The sequence below is a fragment of the Nerophis lumbriciformis genome, linkage group LG34 (assembly GCF_033978685.3).
Source record: "Nerophis lumbriciformis linkage group LG34, RoL_Nlum_v2.1, whole genome shotgun sequence".
Lineage (NCBI taxonomy): Eukaryota > Metazoa > Chordata > Actinopteri > Syngnathiformes > Syngnathidae > Nerophis > Nerophis lumbriciformis.
The window spans coordinates 7,044,918-7,064,639 of record NC_084581.2 but is presented as its reverse complement, the minus strand read 5'-3'; the positions used below and the strand labels follow the sequence as shown (position 1 = coordinate 7,064,639).

Here is a 19,722-nt window from a genome sequence, read left to right as displayed (position 1 = left end):
TGTTAGCCATTAAAAACACTAACCTATTTATTACTAAAAATCTGGACTGTACTTTGAATAACTAATACTTGAATTAGTGTAGTATTTGTTTTTCGCAAAACTTTTTTTTTTCATTTTATTTTTATTGACATCCAGCATCAGACATTCCTATCCATTACATCATATTCACATACATCATGTATCTGTTGTCTGCCCTAAATGTCAAAATATATTTTTGGTTTAGATCCCAACCATACCACCCCCCCCCCAAAAAAAGAAAGAAACAGCAGAAAAACAAAACAGTATTATTTTATACTGTATATATATTATATATATATATAAAAAAAAAAAAAAAAAAAAAAAAAAAAAAAAAAAAAATATATATATATATATACCGGTATATATATATATATATATATATATATATATATATATATATATATATATATATATATATATATATATATATATATATATATTAATATATTAATATATATTTATCAATTAAATAAAGAAAAAAAAAATAATAATACATTTTTAATAATAACAATAATCATAATTTTTCCCAAAACTTAAGTGTTCAGAATAATTCATTAAGGCAAGCTCATGATGCAATACATTTGATCAGTGACGTCCGGTGAGGTTCATGACTGGTGAGGCAATGACTTCATCACAGTCAGATTTACACACATATTTACCCTAAAGAGTATCTTATTCACCATTTGATTGGCAGCAGTTAACGGGTTATGTTTAAAAGCTCATACCAGCATTCTTCCCTGCTTGGCACTCAGCATCAAGGGTTGGAATTGGGGGTTCAATCACCAAAAATTATTCCCGGGCGCGGCGCCGCTGCTGCCCACTGCTCCCCTCACATCCCAGGGGGTGAGCAAGAGGATGGGTCAAATGCAGAGGACAAATTTCACCACACCTAGTGTGTATATGACAATCATTGGTACTTTAACTTAACTTTAACTTTACACATACAAACTGTAGCACACAAAAAAGCACATTTAATTAAAAAAAACTTATTATGGTCTTACCTTTACTTATAAGTGCGGGAACAGTGGTGTTCGTGTTGGAGGAGTTGTGAATGAATGAAATATGAAATCCGTGCTGCAGTCTGTAGATGTACCTAATGTTGTGTCCCTGCAGTCATTCACGGCTCCTCCGGCGCGAGCAATGTTGTTTTTGCACTTTTTGGCTTCTTGTTAAGTGACTTTTTTTGGGTGAATTCGGTCTTGCACGTGGAGGGTTTGGGTGTGGGCTTTGGTTGGTGTGGCGCTCCCGTCGGGGGGTGCAGTATGCGCGGGGTGCATTAACCGGCACCAGGAGGCGGGATTACGCGAGCCTCACTCAGTGCGTCTTCGCAGCAGTTTTATGATTGCTCAGCACAAGAAATACTTTACACACATACAGTTGTTGACAAAATGCACTGTACATTATATACCTCAGCTAACTAAACTATGGAAATGTATAATATAATTCATATAGCAATACGGTCTCACTGCACAGCAGGCCAGCAGTTAGCCGAGTCCACAATCCATGTTGAGGCACAACTGAGTGACATGCCTCAACTGGCTGCTGTTCACCGCACCGTCTCTTCTCAGTATTTGAACGGCAAATGTGAAAATTCAGCAATTTTGAATAAAAATAATCTAAAACTGGTGAAGTTAAATGGAAAATAACGTTATAGTATAATCACTGGATACATATAACAATTTATTTTATTTTTTTTCTTTTTACATTTTTTTTCTTTCCATGATGGCAGGTGAGGCGCTGCCTCACCTGCCTCTAGTGACCGCACGTCACTGCATTTGATGATGCTGACACTTTGGTTCCTGGATACTTTTTAATAGGTTTCTGCCTTGGAGACTTTGCATGTGCAAGTATATGCTTGTCCAGGGTGTACCCTGCCTTTTGCCTGAGAGCGACCCCGAGAGGGACAAGCGGTAGAAAATGGATGGATGGATGCAACTATAATTATTTAATACTTGTCTATATTGAAAAATGTGCTATTTTAGAATATTGTTCAATACAGGACACTAGTTACGTATGTCTTGCTTGTGTGCTATTGTGTGCTTAGCTGTAGTGTAGCTGCTAGTTCCTAGTATTCTATAGCCTACCATGTTTACCTTTTGTAAGTGACTTGATTAAAATAGAAGAAAGAAATAACATTGTGTGCACTTCAGGACTGCTTGTACCAGCACACAAAAACATAACATAGCTTAATTCTTTTTCTTTAAAACTGGTGGAATGGACCATCTTCACCGTGAGATTCTACTCTAAGGGCCTGATTTATGAAATGTTTGTGTGTACTAAAGCACGTGCAAACTTGATAGCACATGCAAAGTTAATCTACTCACAGTGTGTGCACAGTGGATTGTGTCTGTTAAATGAGCAGAAAAAAAAGAGTTCAATCCATTTTGTGTCTCTGTATTTATTTATATGCAAAATATATGCTGTGCATCAAAATACCCACAATACTGAGTGTGCGAGAAGGCACACCGGTCACAAGAAGCCGCACAGTGCCACGCGGAATTCGCCGAGGAAACAGACGCGGTGGAAACGTCGCAGTTGGGAATACCAATTTTTTCAGCAACATCATTTTATATTTTTATATCTGCTAGAGGACTTAAGGGGCTGATTAAAAAAAAAAAATTGATGCATTTTGGAGTCCTTTAGTATTTATTTTTATTGGCGTTAATCCTTCACATATACAATATATATTATTAAAATATTTATTGTATGAAAAAAACATCTTTAAGTATGCATTTGTTACTGCACGACTGCTTCTAAAATGCCCATAAAATTGGTACATGGCTGCTGCATGTTTGAAAACATAGCATATCACAGTCTTAGTTGATCACACGCAAAACGCCCACTAACAGTACACACTCTTTTATAGTTTGCAGGCCCTGTTTACCGCGTGGTGTTTGGTCTTAGTAAATCAGGCCCTATATGTGATTTTATGGGACACATTGTGGTTGCTTGTAAAAGATGTTTCTTGAGTACCTGTCTTGTTGGTGAGTTTGAATATGACACTGCGGTCGGGGATGCCGCACACGTTCCTGACCGAGGCGATGCAGCTGTAATTGGCGTAGTCCTGTGGTCGCAGGTTCTTCAGCTTCAGGATCTTCGTTTCCCCCTGCAGCTCAGACCACAGAGACAAAGGTATGCAAATGTGTGCAATAGCATCGACATCATCGGGCGGCTCAAAAGGTCAAATCAATCAATATTAATACACTTTTGTGAGGTAGATGGAGTTCATATGACTACTGGTGCACCAGAAAGAAAATTAATGTGTCATCTGGCTCAATATGGCTGCTGAGATGACTCTCCAGTAAATAGGCGGATGGCAGCCGGCAGCATTGATACGCTCTGCAGGGGTTCCTCGCCACTGAAGCAGCCGTCTCTCGCCGGGGATATATTCCTGCGGGGCCTGTCAGCCATTATCCTCGGCCCGGAAGCCTGTGATGAGGATGTGAACCTTTGATCCGGCTGACTCCGATGCATGGGGGGGCGAGGAAGGATCAAAAACATGAGTCAGCCACACACACTGAATGTTACCCACTGTATGATGCACACATGTGCTACTAGTGTAATATTATATTACAGTTTGGGACAAATACCCTTGAAAAAGTATGTGGTTCTCGCTTGACAAGAACAGAATAGAAGAAAACAGAATATAACACTTTATTGTCATCAATCATGGGAGCATGACGGAAATACAGATGGCTTCTCTGTCAGGTGCAGTTGAAATACACTATAACCAATAAATACCAGTATGAACAGCAGTGGAACAGTGAAAAACAGTGTAAGCTATTGGGACTGATTCAACATACTACTGGCCAACAGGAAAAACATGTTTTTAACTCTGTTTTTCCTACTCTTGTGTGACCGAAATCAGCAGGTTGAACAAGTGCTGACCAGGGTGAGAGCTGCCTGCCAGGATTTTCGTGCTCTGCCGAGTCAGAGAGCATGAGCAATGTCCTCTGGGGAGGGCAGAGGGTGGCTGATAATCTTCTCCGCTGTCCTGGTCACCCTCTGCAGGGCCTTCCTGTCTGCAGCAAAACCACACAGTCACACTGTACATCAGCACTGGCTTTATGATGGCTCGATTAAAAGATACTTGGCGTTTCCCCTCAAGTTGGCTCCTCCGCAGCACACAAAGGAAGTGAAGGCCCTGCTGTGCCTTTTTGACCAGTGCTGAAGCATTGACAGTACATGTGAGGTTTTCCGAGATCTAAGTTCTCAGGAACTCAGAGGGGGTCTCCACATATGCTCTATTTACTACAATCGGGGCATGTTCCCTTCTCTGCCCCCTAAAATCAGTGGCCCTTTTCTTGGTCTTTGTGGTGTTCAGCCTCAGATTGTTCTTGGCGCACCACCCAGCCGGCGCCTGTATTTCCTCTCTGTAGGCTGTTTCATCACCCCTTGTGATTAGGCTATCAGGTGATGGTGTTCAAGGGTTGAATGGGGACACAATCATACGTATATAGGGCATACAGGAGGGGGCTCAACATGCAGCCCTGAGGGGAGCCAGTGCTGAGTGACAGGATGCAGGAGCATAGTTGACTCACTTTAACAACCTGAGGTCGGTTGGTCAGAGAGTATTTTTATTCAGGAACAGATGAGGGGGGTGTAGACCCAGGAAGCTCAGCTTGTCGACCCGGATATCGGGGATGATGGTTTTGAATGCCAAGCTGTAGTCAACAAACAGCATCCTAGGAATATGTATCTGGGAGTTCCAAATGTTCCACAGCTGAATGGAGAGTATAGTGGTGATGGTGTCCTCTGTGGACCGGTTTGGCCTTTTAGGCAAACTGGTGTGGATCAAAGTTCAGGGGGAGGCAGGCTTTGATATATTGGTAAACAAGCTTTTCAAAACACTCCCTAACCACAGACGTCAGTGCCACTGGTCTGTAGTCATTTAAGTATTTTATGGCTGTCCTCTTTGGGGACTTGGATGACAGTGGCTGCCTTAAGACAGGGTGGGATTTGGGCTTGTGCCAAGGATGAATTGAATATCCACATTAGTACTCCTTCCAGCTGATTTGCACTGTCCCAGAGCACCTTTCCCAGTATGCCATCAAGCCCAGCCGCTATACGCAGGTTCATCACTCCATGAATGATCACAATGAAAACATGTAACAGTGCATCTCTGAAGTAGCAAAACAATGTTTTAACTGCACATTTATCATCTAAACTTTCTAAAAGCTTGAATTTATTTTTTTAATTGGGTGACTACCACCAAAAAGGTGACACTAACCTATTAAGGACCATACCCTTCACAATGTAAATGATACGGTATCAAATCCTGGTACTTGGAAATTGATACCGGTACGCAACGATACCATTTTGCATTTAACAGTGAGTTGATAATGATAACTGTGGTACTGTTGTTATATATTGTTTTCTTACACTTCTAATTTGCAAGTATACATTCATTTCAGTTTGTCTTAGCTGCGTTGCTAAAGTCAAGAAGTAGTCTTGCCATTAAGTTGAATGTCACAGACTTGTCTTCTGTTTTGTCCTACAAAGTGTTTATACTGTAAGCATTGTACTTATTACACAGCAGCTGTTTGATTGTAATGTGCATTTCTGTTGTACTATTTATTACCAAATATGAGGGTGTTGAAATTACCATGTAAAATCACAATTACTAATCAGTAGTATGTATATGGCATAAGCAATATAAATTATCATTGAGCTATCGATTTTGAAAAGTGGAGCCATACTTTTGAGTGTTTTCTATCAGGCAAGCTTGCTTTGTCGGCATGGAAAATTGCAACATTACTTTGAGATAGTCCTCTACAAATATGCATGTTTGCAACTGCATGTTACGCCTTTTGCAACAAAGTTATCAGAATATGGTATCATTTGACTTTAAACAAATCGGTACCAGGTAGTTTAAACAAAAGTTTGTTCGGAACTAAAACTATTACAGTATAAAAGAACACATCCAAACAAACTATCGGCTAGCTGCACATATTTATGTTCTGGCTGTTCAGTACAACAATACAGATTTATGTTTATTTTACTCATATCATATGAAAAAAAAATTAATTAAGGGAATACTATAGTTGTCATTGTCATGTTATAAATGATTAGTGAAGTTAATTATATTTATATAGTGCTTTTCTCTAGTGACTCAAAGCGCTTTACATAGTGAAACCCAATATCTAAGTTACATTTGAACCAGTGTGGGTGACACTGGGAGTAGGTGGGTAAAGTGTCTCGCCCAAGAACACAATGGCAGTGACTAGAAGCGGGGATCGAACCTGCAACCCTCAAGTTGCGGGCATGGCCGCTCTACCAACTGAGCCACGCCGTCCCACTTAGAATACATTAACTTTGAATACATTCTAAATAATTTAGAATATAATAATAATAAAACCCTTTTTTTTTCTTTTTTTTTTGGCCCTATAGACCAGGGGTGTCAAACTTGTGTTCATTGAGGGGGGTCACATTGCTGTTATGGCTGCCCTCAGAGGGCTGCTTGTAAAGGTGAATATATATGAATATTAATGTATAATTGCCTCATGACATTATTAAACAATTGCTTTTGCATTTGATTATTATATATTATTTATGTACAATGTGATGGATAGCTTGATTAGAAATCATAAATCAAGCAGATTATTACAAGAATTCACTTGTATTTTAACAAGAAGTATTTTAACAAAAAACATTTTGGATAAATGATAATATAATATTTTTTGCAAAATTAAATAATATCATAGTTTAAAAGATATGCAATTGCATTCAGTACATGCATGTTTTCTGTCAAAATGTAAAGAACGAATACATTTAGTATGAAAGATAAAGTACTTAGATAAGCTAAACATATTTTGCAGGCTTCCGCGGGCCTTGTAAAACGATGTGGCCCTTGGTCCTTGAGATTGACACCAGTGTCCAAGACTTCAAAAAACATTTAATTTGAGTGCTTAGAAAAGTTTTAAATAAATGCTTAGTATGACTTGAATCGCCTATATTATTAAAATTGTCAATGTCAATAACATAATAAAATGTGTATTATTATTAATTTGTATCCAATACTGAATGTGAACTACTGCCTCCCCAAACAAACTAACAGCTAACATGAATTTATAGCAGCATGTGTCTATTTTTTAAAGGTGGTAATTATATAAATTGTTAGACTGGATTTTCTCAAATTGTGGATATAATGGAATTTAAATGATGCCCATGCTTGTGCATTTCCTCATGTGAATTTCATTTCAAGTACCCTATTAAAAAAAAAAAAAGTATTCCTTCCACAGTGTGCTGTGTCTGTCTTACCTGCGTGAAAAAGGGCTCATAGATTTCCACGCCCTTGTCGGAGCCCTGTGTCAGGACCTCTCGGCCGCGGTGCCAGCTGTAGCGCACAGGCGGGTTGGAGTTGGCCACGCAGCGAAGGAATACAGTCCTCTCGTAGTAGAACTGCTCTTTGGCCTCGCCAATGCTCTGGTGCACCGTCACCACCGGGTCGTCGAGGTCTGTTAAAAACCCAGCAGAGAAATTGTTCTAAAAAGCTTTACTTCAACCGTGTTATTTGGAATTGGTTAATTTTTTTTTACGATATGATTTGGAGTGCGTGAGAAAGTCTGATGTTCCTTTATGAACAAGTGTATTGCAGCAACAGAATCGATGTTGTAATAGTGCAAAGAAGCAGACTGCTGAGTCTGCATTAATAGCGCTAATGAGTTGATTGTAAACAACAATATGGCAAGTAAGTAATAGGCAGCCCACGTAACGTAAACTAATGCAAGTTTGTAAAAAAATCCTATAATTTTTGTTTTATCTTTAACAATGTGTTTTACCTGCTATATGTTTTATCTGTGTAGTTTTAGTCATAGTATTGTTTTTAGTATCCATCCATCCATCCATTTTCTACCGCTTATTCCCTTTGGGGTCGCGGGGGGCGCTAAAGCCTATCTCAGCTACAATCGGGCGGAAGGCGGGGTACACCCTGGACAAGTCGCCACCTCATCGCAGGGCCAACACAGATAGACAGACAACATTCACACTCACATCCACACACTAGGGCCAATTTAGTGTTGCCAATCAACTTATCCCCAGGTGCATGTCTTTGGAGGTGGGAGGAAGCCGGAGTACCCGGAGGGAACCCACGCAGTCACGGGGAGGACATGCAAACTCCACACAGAAAGATCCCGAGCCTAATAATTGTATTTGTCTTAAAGCACAGATCAAAATTATATCCATGCATCCATTTTTCTGCTTATCTGAAGTCGGGTCGCAGGGGCAGAAGCCTAAGCAGAGAAGCCCAGATTTTCCTTTTCCCAGCTACTTCGTCCTGTTCTTCCCAAGGAATCCTGAGGCGTTCCCAGGCCAGCTAGGAGGCATAGTCTCTCCACTGTGTCCTGGGTCTTCCCCGTGGTCTCCTACCGGTCGGACACCGCCTAAACACCTCCCCAGGGAGGCGTTTGGGGGGCAATCTGACCAGATGCCGAAACCACCTCATTTGGCTTCTCTCGATCAAAATTGGCGTGAGACTTGCAAGCTAATGGATCATTTACAAATGAGTAGTCTGATGGAGGAGGAGAGGCCTGCATGCACCTGAGTTTGGACCTCCACTTGCAGCATTTGCAGAGCTTATGGAAGCATTTGTCGGACAAATAAGCACACAAAGAAAGTTAGCATGAAAGACTAAAAGAAGGCGCTTCATTATCACATCAAACCTTCCTTTCATGTACCAGAGCGTCCGCTTAGTAACCCGCACAAAAACTAACCTCACTTCTTTCACACTCCAGACCTTCTTGAAAGTCTCTCGGGTGTTCACCGAACGCAACATTACTTCACTTTTTTTTTCCCTTGGCTTTGATGTTGTTCCTTTCCTCAACTGGTAAGAAAACACCTGGCAGACTGTCAGTCATAAGCCCTCCTTGTTTCGCTCCTTTATGTCCTAAATATTACCCAGCAGCTGTGTGATTGGACCATCACAAAATGCAACAACAAACACTGGGACAATGAACAGCGACAGTGTCGATACTGTTCTGCGAGAGATAATATCAAATATTTGGACCCGATATGTTTCAGTAGTTAAGGGTGATATCATTTTTCACATTAGGTAAAATGTTAAGGATCTCATATTGTAGTTGTAAAAGAAATGTAAAACACAAGGGTGTTGGAAGAGTGTTAGCCTTGATGCTGCAATTTCAACAGTTTAAAAGTGCTTTTAGGAAGCCCATTCTGTTTTGTGTGTGTGTGTCTATAATGCAAATGCTAAAGCTAATGCTAATGCTAAGGCTCTGCACCTGTCCAACGTAATAGATGTCAGACGCAGGGATGTCCCGATACAACTTTTTCCACTTTTGATACCATACCAATATTGGAGTGTTGAGTACTGGCAGATACCAATATTAATCCGATACAATATCAGCACAAATCACAGTACAGTACATACTTTGTAATAGTGTTGTCCCGGTACCAAAATTATTTCGATAATCTGTACTTTTATAAATAAAGAGGACCACAAAAAATTGCATTATTGGCTTTATTTCAACAAAAAATCTTAGGGTACATTAAACATATGTTTCTTATTGCAGTTAGGTCCTTAAATAAAATAGTGAACGTACAAGACAACTTGTCTTTTAGTAGTAAATAAGTCTCCTAATTTAGTCTGCTGACATATGCAGTAACATATTGTGTCATTTTCCATTCTAATATTTTGTCAAAATTATTAAGGACAAGTGGTAGAAAATGAATTATTAATCTACTTGTTCATTTACTGTTAATATTCGGTTATTTTGTCTTTTAACATTTTCTGTTTACACTTCTGTTAAAATGTAATAATCACTTATTCTTCTGTTGTTAGTTTTGGATAATACCACAAATTTGGGTATCAATCCGATACCAAGTCATTACAGGTCATATTCAAAGCCCTCATGTGTCCAGGGACATATTTCTGTCATGTCTTTTGATCATGTTTTGTTTGGCTATGTTCTGTTTGGTTTTTGGACTCTTTTTAGTTTCTGTTTACGCTCCATTGTTTCAGTTACCATGCCAACCCATTAGTTTTCACTTGTTTCACGTGTTGGACTCATGCACCTGTTTTCAATCACCACATGACTATTTAAGCCTGTCATTTTCTGTTGGTCGTTCTGGTGACATTACCCCTGTTACCCCTGTTACCCTTGTTATACCCCTGTTACTCATGCTTGTATTCCATGCCATTGTTCTATTGCTTGTTTTTCACGTCACAGTAAGTGTTTTCGTTTTTATGTCCATAGTGCTGCCTTTGTTCTAGTTTTTGTTTTCTTAGCAAAGTTTGTTCTCCGCCTTGTGCGCGCTTTTCGTTTGTATCTTTTTATAGTAATAGATTAAACATGTCATTACCTTCACGCCATGTCCGATCCAATTCCTTTGCATTCCGGGAAAACAAACCACACCATAGTCCATGTCTTGACAATTTCCTGAGTTTATAAATATAACATGAATTTAAAAAAAAACGAAAAAAGATGTTGTGATGCCAAAAAATTTAGACGTAATTAGGGATAATGACTTTTTAACGATATCTGATATTCCGATATTGTCCAACTCTTTAATTACCGATACTGATATCAACCGATACCAATATCAACCGATGCTGATATATACAGTCGTGGAATTAACACATTATTATGCCTAATTAGAAAAGAAAGTAAAACAATATAAAAACAGTTACATAGAAACTAGTAATTAATGAAAATTAGTCAAATTAACTGTTAAAGGTTAGTACTATTAGTGGACCAGCAGCACGCACAACCATATGTGCTTACGGACTGTATCTCTTGCAGACTGTATTGATATATATTGATATATAATGTAGGAACCAGAATATTAATAACAGAAAGAAAAAACCCTTTTGTGTGAACGAGTGTAAATGGGGGAGGGAGGTTTTTTGGGTTGGTGCACTAATTGTAAGTATCTTGTGTTTTTTATGTTGATTTAATAAAAAAAGAAAAATAAAAAAAAACGATACCGATAATTAAAAAAACGATACCGATAATTTCCGATATTACATTTTAAAGCATTTATTGGTGTCCGATAATATCGGCAGGCCGATATTATCGGCCTGTCGACAGACGTAATCATAGTAGTATCGACTAGATACGCTCCTGTACTTGATATCATTACAGTGGATGTTAGGTGTAGATCGACCAATGGCGTTTGTTTACATTTTGACGCCGGTGAGCTACGGTGTGTAGTGAAGCATGTTTAGCATAACGGACCGGTACTTTTCAGAGGTGGTATAGTACCGAATATGATTAATTTCCATTAAGACTGAAATCATATTTGAAAAGATCAGATTCTAATCGGATTTGAACTACCATCTAATGCAGGGGTGTCAAACTAATTATAGATCGGGGGCCCCATAGAGAAAAATCTACTCCCAAGTGGGCTGGATTGGTAAAATCACGGCACGATAACTTAGAAATAAAGAAACCGTGAGATGGTTTTCTTTGTTTAAGAATAGAACAAGCACATTCTGAAATTGTACAAATCATAATGTTGTTGGGGTTTTTTTTACACTTACATGTTGCGGTTAATAATATCCTGTCTTTATTTGTCGTTATTAATATTTTCTGAATAAATTGTGTGATAATGTTCATCAGTCAACTCATTAGTGTTAATTTTCAATCTATCAAGATAAAACAATTATATCAAAATCAAATTACAGTATGTTATTCATGTAGTTTGATCATTTTCCTCAACTGATGTACTAACTGGTTTGTTTTAGACATTCCAAAAATTCAGGTTGATTTTTATACTTAGCAAACTCATCCCGTGGACCAGATAAAACATGTTCACGGGCCTGATCCGGCCCTCGGGCTGTACGTTTGACACCCCTGATCTAATGTGACCTGAACCTGATGCGAAAAAATCAAATTTGAAGCACTTTGTAGCGTTTCGACTGGCACAAAAAATGTATCGGATTTGGTGCGCAGTGTAAACGGGGCCATAGTGATGCCGACTGGGCAGCAGACCAGAGTGACTGGTTACTGTTTTAGTTTGTCAAAGAGTGGGTACATTATATCCTGGAAATCAAAGAAACAATTTACAGTTGCTTTATCTCCTTGTGAAGCTGAATAGGCGGCGTTTTTAACAACTACATAGAAAAGCATGTATCTGCCACAGTTACTGAATTAAATGGACAATGGACATAAATATGCAACACTAAAAATGTTTGAGGACAATCAAGGTGTTATTGCACTTGCGAAAAATCATGAGCGTGTTTTGTCTGATTTGAAAAAAAAATTAAAAAAAATCTTCATTACTGTCCAACTGCAGATATAGTTGCTGACATTTTCACCAAGTCTGTAACTGTAATTTTTGGTATGTAAATTTAGATAATAGGGTATGAAAAAATGTGTCATGCACTGTGTTGTATCCTGTCAAACCAAGAAGGGGTTGTTGAACTTTGTTATTGCATGTTCTTGCTGACTGATGATCTGACTCAGGGTGTGGGTGGAGCTAACACACCGTGCGCCTAATTATCAATAAATGGCTGCAGTTGGTTAATGCCTACGTGTGCGGGCAAGCGCAATGCTGTGTGCTGTTTGTCATCCTCCTGCTCTTGCTAAAATGTCCGCGCCAACACTAACAGTTAGCATGACATCCAGATAGTGTCAAGCAACAAAACATATGGCTGTCTGGTGTATAATTGCTAAGATCCTACTCATACTAAGATCAACATGTGTGACTCTGAGGCATATGCCTGCAAATGTAACTAAAAAGGTAGCATTCTAAAAGCAAGAACGCGTGAACGAACAAAATATTTGATTCGGAGGTGTATAGTTGTAAAATTTGCTTAAAGGTTTGCTTGCTAATGTTAGTCTGCTAACAAGACAGACTAACAAAACATGACTTTTAGGTGTATATTTGCAAAATGAGTTAAAAAAAAAAACCTTGCATTCTATGTCAGCTCCTTCTCTTTGTTTATAATGTCTATTTTCTGCTGGATCTACTCTCTATTTTATGCTGCAGTTGTTACATATACTGTAATATTGTACATGGTAATTGTTATATATTCTATGTATGATATAAACATCATATATATCATATACTGTACATATATTATGTAAATATTACATATATGTTATATTTTATATTGCTAGTACGGTACATTTTTAGTCTATTTTATACCTGCATTGTCCTTTCCACCCTTACACTTTCCATCCTTTGTAACTGAGCTACTGTGTGGAACAATGTCCCTTGTGGATCAATAAAGTTTGTCTAAGTCTATGTCTAAGTCTAAGTCTAATGCTTACAGTTAACATGTGTGGAATAACAGAATATTTAATCTGCAATACCTGCAAAGTTAGCTAAAAAGTTAGCATTTTAACAGTTAGCGTGTGTCAAGTAACACAATATTTTACTTTGAGATGTATAACTGCAAGATTAGCTACAACGGTAACAATTGAATAACATGTCTTGTAACACTGTCTTGTAATTAATGTACATTGGAGCTATTCCAATGTTTGTATGTTTTTGTATTTAGTGTATTAGATTCTGTAACTAGTGTTTGGGTCCCATGCAATATCTGAAGAGCATGGAAAAAAGCATTTCACTGTGGTGTACTCTGCATGTGACGAATAAAACTTGAAACTTGAAACATTATGAAGTTAAAGTACCACTGATAGTGACACACACACTAGGTGTGGTGAAATTACCCTCTGAATTTGACCCATCCCCTTGTTCCACCCCCTTGGAGGTAAAGGGAGCAGTGAGCAGCAGAGGTAGCCACGCTCAGGAATCATTTTGGTGATGTAACTGTGACCCACCCATAATGTGTCACATTTTTGCGTTGATATATTTATTTTATTTTATGGTTTGAATTCGTTTTTGGAGCTGTCATTCCACATTTATCAATATTCACATTGGTCAGTAGGGGGCAGCAGGGCGTTTCTTCCCAATTGAATGCGATCACCTACAGACCGGAAGTGTCTTGTCATTCTGACGAGAGCGACCAGTCTGTGACCAACTGAAACGTTCTGTGTGCTTTTTTCCTCCTGTATAACAGGTTAGTTTTAGTAAAACAACTCACTGAATAATATCCATGTTTTTTTCTAAGTTTAAGTACACATTCTGATGGTGGAGCCTAACTCTAAAGTGTTTGTGAGTTGTAGTTTGTATTTGTGAATGAATCCAGTGCACAGCTGTATTAATCAATACAAAATGGCGACGTGCGTGCGCAATGTTTATATAGGAACTTCTGATCCTAATTCAGACTCCCCAAATTAGAGCTCCTGTTTTCTTATCGATTTCATATGCATATTTGTATAATGTGTGTGTTCTGAAATAGGTTTTACATGCTATTTTGTTATGTTTAGACATGGTTATATAAGTTAAGCTCTCAGGAATGGTCAATGTACATTTCAAGTACAGTAACTTAAAGCTGCTATATAAGAAGAAGAATATGAAGAAAAGTAAAGTATTTAAATGAATGTTGCTAAATTGTGCATTAAGTTAAAGGTGAATATTCCTGAGAAAGACAAGACAGTGAAATAATGTCTAATTGAGCACTATATTGTATGTTTTGGAGTGATGATGTGGATATGTGAAAATATATGGCAAAGGCATACAGTATTGTTATGGTAATTATAACTCCAGTGATACAGTAACAGTTTAATGATAGTTTATTGAGTGTTTTGATGAAAATAGAGGTGAAGATAAAGTAAAAGACATTGACATGATAATACAAAGTGACAAAATATATGGGAAATTAAGTGAATTGTGGATTTGTAAATTCTGTTAATAAATTCTGACGAGAGCGACCAGTCTGTGACCAACTGAAACGTTCTGTGTGCTTTTTTCCTCCTGTATAACAGGACAATATTATCTGACTGCTTGTCCTGGCTACCTGGGACCTGCAACAGATATTTGGGGGCTCGTCCGGGATCGACGGTTGCTGATCCAGTGATATATATATGAACCCGTAAGGCCAGAGTGACTGCACGTTACTGAAGTGAGGTGGCGTGTCTGCGGTGCGGCGACAGAGCAGAGGTGGTGTGTCTACAGTGCGGCTACAGAGAAGAGGTGGCGCGACTGCAGGACAACTACAGTGCAGAGGTGGCCTGACTGCAGTACGACTTCAGTACAGAGGTGACGTGCGACCATAGAGCCAAAGCGACTACAGAGACTGCAGTGCGACTACAAAGACTGCAGTGCGACTACAGTGACTTAGTGCGACTACAGAGGCGAGGTGAAGTGGCCGCAGAGCGACGACAGAAGCAAGGTGTCATCACTGCAGCTAAGGCCATGTCTGAAGGACGAAAAGAACTCTTATGGAGCATCAAAAAGCAACTATACCATCTCTCAGGCACCGAAGCCTATGAGGTTGCGATGTCCATCGGAATTGATCATCCAGGCACAGATGAGCTGAGCTTAACCGATGAAGAAAGCTGCATCGACCATATCCTTTCCTTTATGCAATCTGATGATCTGTTTAATTCTAATGATGAGGGTATTGGTCGTTTGATGATATTGAATGATGTAATATTGAAGGTTATCAAAAAACGTGATTGTTTTGAATTGCCTGTTTTTGTTTCAAATGATGAGCCATCTTGTTCAAATGCACCACCCACACGCTCAGGTGATACTACATATCCACACACTAACCCCAGTACACACACCCACACAACCACACCAGATATGAAGCAGCTACAAGCCATGTATGAAGAACTAGGCAGGAAGTTACAGGAATGTGTGACTCCCATCACATCTTCTGGCCTGACAACCATAACTGACCCACACCTGAACAACCATGATGCAAATGACCCCCTAATGACTCAAAGAACCCCAGCACAAGTTGGCAGCCAGCCACGTCACCATAGTGATATTGAACCCACACCACGCCAAACCTCAGAGAGGTTGGTCTCCCTACAAGATCTTGCTTATCTCCAGCGAAAAGAGTACAGGATACATGGGGGCCAAATAAGTGACACTACATCTGACCTCAGCTACAACAGCTTATGCAAACAAATAGATGAAGGTCTCAGAGAGAAACACACTGAGGGTGAGGTCATTAGATGGGTGCTCCGCACAATCAAACCTGGCAACTTCAGAGATATGTTGACAAACAAAGACGACCTGACTGTCACAGAACTCAAAAGCTTCCTCCAGTCACACCTAGGTGAGAAGGGATGCACAGAGCTCTTTCAGGACTTGATGTGTGCCAAGCAATATGAAAATGAGACACCACAGCAATTCTTGTATAGAATGATTGGCCTCAAACAAAAGATTATGTTCACTACTAAACAAACAAGCTCAGTAGTTAAGTATGATACCTCCACAATACAGTGCATATTCTTGAACACATTATGTCAGGGAATAGGAGAGAAGTATGATGATGTCAGGCGTGAGCTCAAGCCTCTCCTTGCTGACCCAACAGTATCTGATGAAGCTTTGCTGCGACAGGTGATAAAGACCACCACAGAGGAAAGTGAGAGAAAGTGCAGATTTGGTCGCAGCTCTGCCCGCAAAGTAAGTCAGGCCCATAGCACCCAGGCTGTACCTGAGGAGAAAGTTAAGAGTGAGGTAAAAGTCAACACTGTTAATAAAGATGACACAATACAGAGACTTAGCTCCCAGGTTGAAGCATTGACCCAGGCAATGGAGACCCTGAAACAGCTGGTCACACAGGCTCATGCACCAGATCAGCGCTGTACACCAACCTCTTACTGTGACCCTGAAAAGCCCAGAACTGAGAGAAAGACACAGAGACCCTATGGCTGCACACAATGTGTCGCCCAGTCCAATCCAAATTGCAACCACTGCTTTGCATGCGGAGAAGAAGGCCATCATGCAGTTGGGTGCTTGAAGAAACAGAAACTGTCGGGAAACGGGGTGCGGTCAAGACAGAGGGACAACCTTTGACCGCTCCTGCACCCATGTCCCAACCCCAAACAGGCCTAAAACAAAAGCCAGTTAAAATCAGTGATGCCAACACAATACAATCTCAAAATACCTCACAGCCATGCAAGCTAGTAGCCCCACTCATTGGCCGCAAATCCCTGCTGAAATGTAATATGGGTGGCTACGCTGTCACTGTCCTGCTGGACACAGGAGCCAATGTGAGCCTAATTGACCGCACGTGGAAGAACAAGTATCTACCTAGCCAAGATATTCGACCTCTCTGTGAGCTACTGGACAATGAGCTGAATGTTTCGGCAGTCACGGGTGATGAAGTGCCTTACGACGGATGGGTTGAAGTGGTGGTAAACCTGCAAGGCAATGATGATCCAGACTTATCCATCCGTGTACCCTTCCTAGTGAGTTGCCTGAAACTAGACAGACCATTAGTTGGTTTTAATGTAATCCAAGAACTCATTAAGAGTAATGAAGGCCGGCCTAAACTCATGTCCATTCTGTCTAACCTCCTTGCAGGTGCCATGGAGATTGATGATGTTAGTGCTGGGGCCATAGTGAGTTTTATTTGGACTCAGAACTCCCCAAAAGAGGAAAATGCTGCTGTAAAAGTAGGTTTCAAAGAGGTCACAATTTGTTCAGGTCAGGTAGTTCACATTAAGTGCAGGGTTCCAGCCAATATCAACCCCTCAGAGTCATTTGTGTTGTTTGAACCCAACCTTGACAGTGTACAGCTGGAGTCATTGAGCATTGGAGCAGGCTTAATGGAGATTCACCAGACAGACAGGTGTTTCATTAAAGTTCCAGTGTCAAACCACTCCCAACATGATGTGACCTTGCCAAGCTTCACAGTCCTAGGCATCATTGAGCCCATTGACAAAGTCATAGAGACAGACAGTCCCCACAGTGACCATAAGAGTATTCATGTTAACACTGTTGACTCCTCACCTCCCCCCAATTCTAATCAGGTCCCACCCACTGCAGACCTGTGGCACCCACCAGTGGATGTCAGTCATCTGACAGATGATCAACAAGAGGAGGTGAAACAAATGTTGATGGAGGAATCAGGAGCTTTTGCCTGCAATGATGGTGACATTGGGAACATCCCAACCCTCCATATGACCATCAGTCTGAAAGATGACATTCCAGTCCAAAAAACATATTCATCCATTCCCAAACCACTCTATCAAGAGGTCAAACAGTACATCCAAGAGCTGCTTGCAAAGGGCTGGATCGTCAAGTCAAAATCACCCTTTGCAGCACCTGTTGTCTGTGTCAGAAAACATGATGGATCTCTAAGACTGTGTATTGATTACAGGCAGTTGAACCAGAAAACAGTGCCAGATCGCCACCCACTGCCTCGCATCCAGAATCTCTTGGACACCCTGGGCGGCCACAGCTGGTTCACCATTCTTGACCAAGGCAAAGCCTATCATCAGGGCTACATAGCTGAAGGATCCCGCCACATGACAGCCTTCATATCGCCTTGGGGTTTATATGAGTGGGTGAGAATACCGTTTGGTCTCAGCAATGCCCCTGCTGCTTTCCAACGCAGCATGGAGGAGATGCTTGTCACCTTGCTTGACGACTGCTGTATTCCTTACCTTGACGACATCCTCTGCTACTCCAAGACCTTTGCTGATCATGTCGATGCAGTGCGTCGTGTCCTGAGAGCCCTGCAACGTTATGGAGTCAAGCTGCGACCCACAAAATGTGAGTTGTTCAAACCAGAGGTCAGGTATGTGGGGAGGTTAGTGTCAGCTAATGGGGTGAGAATAGACCCAAAAGACATCGAGGCTGTAATGTCACTGAGGGAGAAAAGACCCACTACAGTGGGGGATGTCCGTAAACTGTTAGGTTTTCTGAGTTACTATAGGATGTACATTCAAGATTTCTCCCGCATCGCTAAGCCAATATATGGGCTGCTACAAGTGAAAGGAAATCCTGATGCAACACAGGGGAAGATAAAGAAAGGTAAAGGAGCACAGTTGCCTTCAAAGACCCCCATACAGTGGACTGATTGTCACCAGACCATCCTCGAGCAGCTCATTAACGTCCTGTCACACCCACCTACACTAGCATACCCTGACTTTGAACTTCCCTTTACACTACACACAGACGCCTGTCAGCAGGGACTCGGTGCAGTCTTGTACCAGCGACAGAGTGGAAAGCTGAAAGTCATTGCATATGGTTCAAGGACATTGACCCCCGCTGAAAAGAACTATAACTTTCACTCTGGAAAGCTGGAGTTCTTAGCCTTAAAGTGGGCGGTATGTGAAAAATTCAGGGATTATCTGTTTTACGCCCCATCCTTCACAGTGTATACAGACAATAATCCACTAACATACGTGATGAGTACTGCAAAGCTGAACGCCACAGGCTACAGATGGGATGGAGAGCTTGCTGACTTCAGATTCAACCTAAAGTACAGGCCAGGAAAAGTCAATGTGGATGCTGACACACTGTCTCGTCTCCCACTGGACATAAACCGTTTTGTTGAGGAGTGTACTGAAGAGCTCGACAGAGATGCAATACATGCTACTTGGGAAGGAAGTGAGGCTGCAAAAAGGTATGACATTGCCTATGTTGCTTCTCTTAACCTGGCCCAAAGTTCAGAGTCTCAAGTTAAGTCCCCAGTACCGACCATCAGCCAAAGTGAACTAATCAGATCTCAGAGGCAGGATGCAGCCATCAGTGAGATAATCAAGCTGAAACAGACAGAAACAGCACTGACAAATGAGGACAGGAAGAAAGCAGGTGGCCCTGTGAAAAGACTCATGCATGAGTGGGGTAAACTGTATATGGAATGTGGCCTACTGTACAGGAGTGCAGGGGGTTGACAGCAGCTTGTCCTACCTTCTGAATATCGGCCCC

At 40.6% G+C, this 19,722-nt stretch overlaps 1 protein-coding gene across 4 annotated transcripts in view; it reads right to left on the bottom strand.

Annotated features, from left to right (window-relative positions):
* The window catches only part of LOC133576197 (MAM domain-containing glycosylphosphatidylinositol anchor protein 2-like), a 494,633-nt gene that overhangs the window by 259,820 nt on the left and 215,091 nt on the right, over positions 1–19,722 (bottom strand). For 2 of the 4 annotated variants that reach the window (XM_061929249.1, XM_061929251.1), the window contains exons 4-5: positions 7,279–7,475; positions 2,992–3,124 (exon numbers count right to left, since the gene is read on the bottom strand). In XM_061929249.1, coding sequence (XP_061785233.1) covers positions 2,992–3,124; positions 7,279–7,475 — 330 coding nt within the window. Of the gene's footprint in view, positions 1–2,991; positions 3,129–7,278; positions 7,476–19,722 lie in introns of all 4 variants that reach the window. The other 2 variants (XM_061929248.1, XM_061929250.2) reach the window with 1 other exon arrangement.